This window comes from Oncorhynchus kisutch, linkage group LG18, assembly GCF_002021735.2.
Source record: "Oncorhynchus kisutch isolate 150728-3 linkage group LG18, Okis_V2, whole genome shotgun sequence".
Classification (NCBI taxonomy): domain Eukaryota; kingdom Metazoa; phylum Chordata; class Actinopteri; order Salmoniformes; family Salmonidae; genus Oncorhynchus; species Oncorhynchus kisutch.
The window spans coordinates 25,773,705-25,782,097 of NC_034191.2; the positions used below are offsets into that span (position 1 = coordinate 25,773,705).

At 43.1% G+C, this 8,393-nt stretch overlaps 1 protein-coding gene across 2 annotated transcripts in view; it reads left to right on the forward strand.

Moving 5' to 3' along the window:
* The first annotated feature begins 459 nt into the window (after window positions 1-459).
* The window catches only part of LOC109909171 (mediator of RNA polymerase II transcription subunit 13-like), a 32,192-nt gene continuing 24,258 nt past the window's right edge, over window positions 460-8,393 (forward strand). For both annotated transcript variants that reach the window (XM_020508164.2, XM_020508165.2), the window contains exons 1-3: window positions 460-1,155; window positions 2,531-2,765; window positions 3,494-3,662. In XM_020508164.2, coding sequence (XP_020363753.1) covers window positions 1,090-1,155; window positions 2,531-2,765; window positions 3,494-3,662 — 470 coding nt within the window. In that variant the 5' untranslated portion in view covers window positions 460-1,089. The remainder of the gene's footprint in view (window positions 1,156-2,530; window positions 2,766-3,493; window positions 3,663-8,393) is intronic.

Genomic DNA, 8,393 nt, shown 5'->3' on the forward strand with positions numbered 1-8,393 from the left:
CATATCTAGGATGCACACAAAATTGATATAGAAATAGCCACTGTATGTTATTGATAGTAGTAGGTGTTATTTATAAAAACAGATTTATATTATATCTATATATCTATCCCTTCTAGGTATTCAGTACAAGGGTATACCTAGAAATGCTTCATCTAATATATATATATATATATATATATATATATATATATATTATATATATTTTTTAATTGCCAGGGAAAACTCCAAAAGGCTTGCTATAATGGCAGCTAATAATACAATGCAGTTGTTTTAGATTATAGCTGACTGGAGCCTGAAAGCGTGCTGATCATTATAGGCTGAGATTTGCCTGATACAAATATCTCACTGGTTTGATCAGTAAACTCAGCGACGAGCCATCAGTTATAGTTTGACCCCCCCCCCCCCCCCCCCCCCCGCTTTTTTTCCCCGTTACCACACATTGGCCAATGGGAGTTGGGAGGCAGAGTTGTCCTCCTGGCCGCCATTAAAGAATTCAATCCATGAATTCAAATGGAAACCTGCCGGACCCGAGAATCAGTGAACGCAAATGCTTAACCTTACTGGACATTTACATCATGAATTCAGTATTTGAGTGAAAGTTTTTATAGTTTTATCGGATTCCGGCGACTATGTGGAATAGAAGGGTGGTGTTAGCTAACAGTTTTATTTAGTCTGAGTTGGCTATGTTAGCTAGCGAAACTCGGAAGAAGGGGAGAGTTTCTTTGCTCTGAAATTGTTTAAGATTACTAATAGATCACTTTATGGTGAGGTTGTGGTATGGTTCGTGTATATATTTTATTAAATGCATTGTGTAGTAAAGTAAGAAGACGGACTCGAAGTTTGGTTGATGAATTTGTTAGCGTAGAAAGCTAACTAGTTGTGTTAGCTGGCTATCAAGACAGCGATATTGTTTAGCTAGCGTAGTGGCTAGCAATCATCAACCGGTTGTATAAATAACTAGCCAGTTAGCATCTTAGTTTTATGGGGTATTTGACTAAATACTCTATCCAGATTAAATAGCTTAAAACTTAGCTGAATATTGCTGCTCTTTGTAACTGAGACGATGGATTGTTCAACCACTCTGTGAGGATGAGTTCATGTTTTGTACCAAACGGGGCCAGTTTGGAGGACTGCCACTCCAACCTATTTTGCCTGGTAAGTGATTAAACTCGCTGTTAGCATGCTAACGTTAGCTAGCTCAAACTGAGGCCAGAAAGCCATTTTGGCTAGCCAGTCAGCAAGCTAAACCGCTTGACTACAGCTGACTCTGGAGGCGTCAAGGCCTGTTCTAGATTGCTGGCTAATGCAATTTTGCAAGTGCGCTAACGTTAGCTAGCTAATATTAATATTGGTTGATATGTTAGTTTATAGCAACTAAAGTTCCCAGATTAAAAAACAACAAAAATACTTAGTTACCTATAATCATGTCGCTCACTAGCTAGCTAATGTTGGCTAACTGGCTTGCTAGGTTCAGTTTGTTTTGTGATGTCTGTCATTGTGAGATTTGTTTATTATTCGTCACATCAGCACCATTAGCTATGTATTTGACTGCAATTTGATATATACAACTAGTTAGCAACTAGTCATAGTGTTCCTTGTTTGTTTACAACTTGATGCTTGGCTAGGTAGCTAGCTAGTTATGGCTAACTTTTTAGGCCAACAATATCATGAGTCAGCCTATGATTATGTCTACAGTATTGTTTTCTTCAGTGAGCATTCCTATTGCCAATGCTGTAAACTACAACTCACGATTCTACTGAGTTTTACACGTCCTCATTGTAGTATTATGTGGTACTACTCCCTTATGGATAGAACTTTAAGCAGGGTACCCAGATAAGTGTACATAATATCAACTATAGTCTACTAGTTATTTTTTTATTTAACCAGGTAGGCCAGTTGAGAACAAGTTCTCATTTACAACTGCGGCCTGGCCAAGATAAAGCAAAGTAGTGTGACAAAAACAAATAGTTTTAGTGATTCTGAAACTGTTTATTTTATTGAAACTAGGATAAAATATCTTGTCATATTTTGAATTGGTACTATATTATTTCTCTGGCAAATGTGTTGCATAGCATTCAAAGGAATTCTAGGAAATATCCATTGGCACTAAATACTTTGATAGAAAGTAATTTCCCACCCTTTGAACTCTGAAGACTAATGAGTTGGAAGGTTAGGTTGCACAGAAGGAACAGGTGCATTCCTTTACATTTTGTATTTGGAGGTGCTTCACACTGATTGGATAGTGCGGTTGGTAAAGTTGTCAGGCTACTACTGCACTGCTTTGCATTCAGCGGGCTTGCAGCCCCTCTCTGGGCTAATCCCAAATGGACCCTATGCACTTTTGGAGATCTGAAAGGATTTGGTTGGTATAAGCAATATGGTGAAACTTCCACCTAGCCTATCGGATGGCAAGGTGGAGCTAGTACCATATTCTTTGCACCTGTCAAATCTTGTCAAAGTGCACAGGGTGTAGTGTTTATTTGGGATTGGGCCTCTGTCTCAGCTCTTTTTTTCTCACCCTGTCCCCCAGGCTGACCTGACTGGGATAAAATGGCGGCGTTTTGTGTGGCAGGGGCCCACTTCCTCGCCCATCCTGTTCCCTGTGACGGAGGAGGACCCCATCCTGTGCAGCTTCAGCCGGTGCCTAGCGGCCGATGTGCTAAGCGTGTGGCGAAGGCACCACACCCCGGGTCGCCGCGAGCTCTGGCTCTTCTGGTGGGGGGATGACCCCAGCTTCGCCGAGCTCATCCACCACGAGCTGTCAAGTAAGGGCTAGCCTCTGCCACAGGAAGGGTTGCTTGTTGCTCACATAGCATTGGAGTTAGGATGAACTCTCAGTTGACACTTGGGAGAGGGGCTGCAAGTGTCATGCAAATGGGGAGAGACACTGCTCAGTTGAGGACCCACAGTAGTCCACAGCCTGACACACTTCAATGACTGAAATTATCTTTCATTACCAAAAGATGCAAGTAGTTTACATGTTGGGCCTACAGTTTTGAGTTCTGCCTGTTTGCACATCACGATACCAGTCATATGAATGCTTAAATTCTATCTCCCATCAGCTTTTTCATTGGGGTCGCAGCTCCTGTTAAAGTAGTTAGCTTTACCCTGTAGGGAGCTAAGGGGTTGCCTGGTGGCTAGATCTTAAAGGCCTTGCCACTGACAAAGCAAAACAACAACAAAATTATCTTCATGATGATGTGGGTGGTAACACTTTGGTTCTTGAATGTCAAATATCTTGAAGGCGAGACCGCTTGACTTCTGTTTTTGAGTGGAGTTCCCTTTAACATATTATTTACATGGTTGCATAATGTGTTACGTTTTATTGTAAACATTGGCAGATGGTCAAAAATTCCCATCCTATCTTTTTTCTGAAGTGTTTGAACCCATGGCAAAAAGTAACACCGCCAATTATTGAGTTCTTGTTTACAGTTGTGATGTTGATGGAGCATTCAGCGGGTATCTAACTGTCTTTTCTCTCTTCCTGGCTCAGGTGAGGAGGACGGCGAGTGGGAGAGTGGCTTGTCCTATGAGTGCCGTACACTCCTGTTCAAAGCTGTCCATAACCTTTTGGAGCGTTGCCTCATGAACCGCAGCTTTGTCCGTATTGGCAAGTGGTTTGTCAAGCCCTACGAGAAGGATGAGAAGCCTGTCAATAAGAGGTAAGAGTCCCCATAATTATCCCCTTCTGTAACCAGTGCATTGATATCTTCATCAGTATTGCAGAGTGCTCTGTTGACTGTTTCTAGTAAGTGTATACAGCAGGTCAACGAGTCATCCTGATCAGTGTACTTCCTTATTGATTTTAGAAATGCATTGCACTGGATTAAAATGTCTTGTCAAGAAAAGTAAATTGGTTGGATACAAATGTAGGCCTACAGTAAATTGGTTGGATACAAATGTAGGCCTACAGTAAATTGAGTGGATGCCAATCAAAGTTGTTCATGACATGCATTGGTGTCTATTGTGAAATTCAGCCGTTTCTTAGTGTGATAGTTTTCCTCTTACTTGATGTTCGGGCGTATGCTTTCTAACACAGGCCATAGAAATGTAGACACTTTGTCATTTACTCCCTATCTGACACTTTTGTCCCTTATGGTTTATTCTTGAAAGAAACCCTGAGGTAAATTGTATAGATGGATTCATTGAAATCCACCTAGGACACTTGGCTCTTCAAAGGTAGCATGTGTATAGTTCATGTCTGCTTCAGTATTCTTTTCTGTTAATAGCCCGGCTGGATTACTTGGATGTCTAGAGTTTCCTGTTCCTGTTGTCCGTAGAGTATTTGTCAGTACAGGTGAATGTATACTTGTTCACGTGAGTCAGCCTGCACAGATTATTTGATCGATTTCCAAAAAAACTACAACACTACCATTAAGTTAATTTGGAAAGATTAGGGAGTCTATGCCTGTCTCAGGCTGAACAAGCAGCAGATTGTTTTTGTTCTGCTGCTGAGAGTAGACATGCATACTGTATTAATTATTGCCCTGTTATGCGTGAGCATGCTTCAGTTCGGCTAGGCCAACCGAACAAGTGTGCTCGCATACTCCCTTAAAATATCTTCTCTTCAAAATCTAGAAAAAAACGTCAATAGTACGTACTGTTTGTCCATTTTGAGACAATGTAGCCAGTATACACCTCCTCAAAATTGTCAGAATTAATCTAAGAACTCAATAAATCCGTCATTAATTTTGACGTTTTTGCAGAGATAATTTTAGTCGCCCAGTTTTACATGAAATATGTTTGGTGCAGTATTTGTCAATGTAAAAATGAGTAGTCTCTCCTTGAATGGCAACATCATTTATTGAAGAATCGCTACTATTGACCAATCACAGATGAAGAACCGAATGGTTCTTTAAGGGGAATGACATCATCACAGTTTTGGCTTCCCCCTGCACTTGAATGGGGCCTGGGGGAATCCTGGAGTGTCCTGAGGAGCTAATTTGAGCCCTGTCTGTTTTGCCTGCCCTAGTAATTCAAGCAGTTCTGCTGTTTTAAGCATTTCCGTTTTGCTCTGTTAATTTCAGAGCCCCCACCTCATACACACGGGAGAGTGAGATAGAATTGAGGTGATCACAATGCATGTTCACTGGGGGGTTAAGGTGTCACGATGTGTTTACGGGTGTGAAGTGTTTGAGAATTGGCCCCTTGGCCTCCAATGTTCTGGATGAAGGCATCTACAAGTGGGTGTTGAAGCAGAGCAGTGCCTGCTTGGACTTGGTGAAAATGAGAGTGGGTGGGGGTGTGAGTGAGATCCAGCGGTCTCACTGTCGCCTGTACTCTCTGTCTGGTAAACAGGGCTGTCTTTGGAACATGCTGAATCTGCACTGTGGTTTTACACCAACCATGTCAACAGGAACTGTTTTGGTATGTTTAGCCGCTTGGCTGTGCAGCACTCGTGAGGAAATAAAGCCTTGTTGTTTAACATTTCAATTTCATAATAGTCTATTTTTAACAAGGCCTATTTAAGGAATGTTGGTGTTTTGGAGGAGCACTTTTAACTGAAACTAAAATAATCTTCTGTCTTGTCCATGCTGGTTGAAGGCCAGGGCTCAGGCCTCACTGATAACTTTCCTCACAGTAAGCAGGCATTGGCACCTGGAGGTATATTTTAATGACCTAGAAGTGCACAACAAATATGTGAGGAATGTTGTTGCCACTCCGGTCCTCACTCCCTTCCCTGCTCTCCTTTTCTCTCAACCCTCACACCCATCCTCTGACCCATTCATGGACAATCAGCTTTTTCTGTGGTGCAGACATGGTCCTGTTGCTCTAGGAACAGACCAATAGCCTGTCATATAGTCTTCAATTTATATGTGACTGGTGTATTTCTGGTATGTTGAGACTATTATCCTTTCAGCAACGTAATGTAGCTGCTATCTATGTGACACAGACTGTAAAAGTTTTGATTGTAAAGATTTGTTTGAAAATGGTAACCCTGTCCGGTGCCAACATTCCCATCTTTGATTCAACATTATAGCAAATCAAGGTTTGTTTAATGACTTGACTGGAAAGGTTTCTGCTGTTGTAATCCTTGACGGCTGCCTAAATCCAAAGTAGATTGATTACATTTTGAGATGAAAACCACGTTGTGTATACTAAAGTGACTAAAACCAGAGAGAAGGTATGTAGAAAAGATAATAGACCTACAGTGCCTTGGGAAAGTATTCAGACCCCTTGACTTGTTCCACATTTTGCCTTATTCTAAAATTGATTAAATAAAAGTTATTCCTCTTCAATCTACACACTACCCCATAATGACAAATTAAAAACCTGTATTCAGACCCTTTACTTGTTGAAGCAGCAATTTACAGCCTAGAATCTTCTTGGGTATGACACTATAAGCTTGGCACACCTGTATTTGGGGAGTTTCTCCCATTCTTCTCTGCAGATCCTCTCAAGCTCTGTCAGGTTGGATGGGGAGCGTCGCTGCACAGCTATTTTCAGGTCTCTCCAGAGATGTTTCGATTGGTTCAAGTCCGGGCTCTGGCAGGGCCACTCAAGGACATTCAGAGACTTGCCCGAAGCCACTCCTGCGTTGTCTTGGCTATGTGCTCAGGGTTGTTGTCCTGTTGGAAGGTGAACCTTCACCCCAGCCTGAGGTCCGGAGCGCTCTGGAGCAGGTTTACATTGAGGTTCTCTCTGAACTTGGATCCGTTCATCTTTCACTTGATCCTGAGTAGTATCCCAGTCCCTGCCGCTGAAAAACATGATGCTGCCGCCATGCTTCACCATAGGGATGGTGCCAGGTTTCCTCCAGACTTGACGCTTGGCATTCAGGCCAAAGAGTTCAATCTTTGTTTCATCAGACCAGATCATCTGGTTTCTCATGGTCTGAGAGTCTTTAGGTGCCATGTGGCAAACTCCAAGTTGGCTGTCATGTGCCTTTTTCTGAGGAGTGGCTTCCGCCTGACCACTATACCATAAAGGCCGGATCGGTGGAGTGCTACAGAGATTGTCTTTCTGGAAGTTTCTCCCATCTCCACAGAGGGACTCTGGAGCTCTGTCAGAGTGAACATCGGTTGTTGGTTACCTCCCCCACCAACGCCCTTCTCCCCCGATTGCTCAGTTTGGCTGGGCGGCCAGCTCTTCGAGGAGTCTTGGTGGTTCTAAACATCTTCCCTTTAAGAATGGAGGCCACTGTGTTCTTGGGGACCTTCAAGGGTCAGAATACTTTACAAAGCGCTGTGTATATATTTTTATAATAAGCTTTGAGTACTACAATCACCAAAATAAAAGCTTGTCAATCAGGGAGAATTGATCATTCCAAAAACAATGAATTTAACAGTATTGATTTTGTTTTGAGCATAAGAACACTGCATTAGCCATAGCAAAATGCATATAACTGCAGTAAATTAGCTTTTAAACTATAACATTTTCTCTTCGCTCCATTGCAGAATATGTAGTATAGGCCCAAATTAGCTTTTAAACTTCAAAAAATGATCATCGCTCCATGGAGAAAATGGTAGAATTGCAGGAAATTGTGTAGAGAATTTCAGTTCCGACCACGTCCATTGCCATACCCCCTGCCACACCCACCACCTAAGCTCCTTTTCCATCGAGGAAAAACAAATGGGAATAGTTTGGGTTTTTAATCACTACGTTTACTGTTAGCTGTTCAGTGCACGTATAACATGGGTGAGCCTCGGGGAGAAGGACTGTAGTTTTCATTTGGCTGTAGTATCCTGTCACCTCCCTGTTCAACTCTGTTTAATTGCGCATTCTTTTGCATTTATGAAACCTGTCATTAAAGGAGTGGTTCTGCAGGTGTTGAAGACAGACCACTTCTCAGTTCCTATGCTTCCTGGCTGAAGTTTTGGTCACTTTTGAATGCTGGCGGTGCTTTCACTCTAGTGGTAGCATGAGACGGAGTCTACAACCCACACAAGTGGCTCAGGTAGTGCAACTCATCCAGGATGGCACATCAATGCGAGCTGTGGCAAGAAGGTTTGCTGTGTCTGTCAGCGTAGTGTCTAGAGCATGGAGGCGCTACCAGCAGACAGGCCAGTACATCAGGAGACGTGGAGGAGGCTGTAGGAGGGCAACAACCCAGCAGCAGGACCGCTACCTCCGCCTTTGTGCAAGGAGGAGCACTGCCAGAGCCCTGCAAAATTACCTCCAGCAGGCCACAAATGTCCATGTGTCTGCTCAAACGGTCAGAAACGGACTCCATGAGGGTGGTATGAGGGCCCGACGTCCACAGGTGGTGGGTTGTGCTTACAGCCCAACACCGTGCAGGACGTTTGGCATTTGCCAGAGAACACCAAGAGTGGCAAATTCACCACTGGCGCCCTGTGCTCTTCACAGATGAAAGCAGGTTCACACTGAGCACATGACAGACGTGACAGTCTGGAGACGCCGAGGAGAACGTTCTGCTGCCTGCAACATCCTCC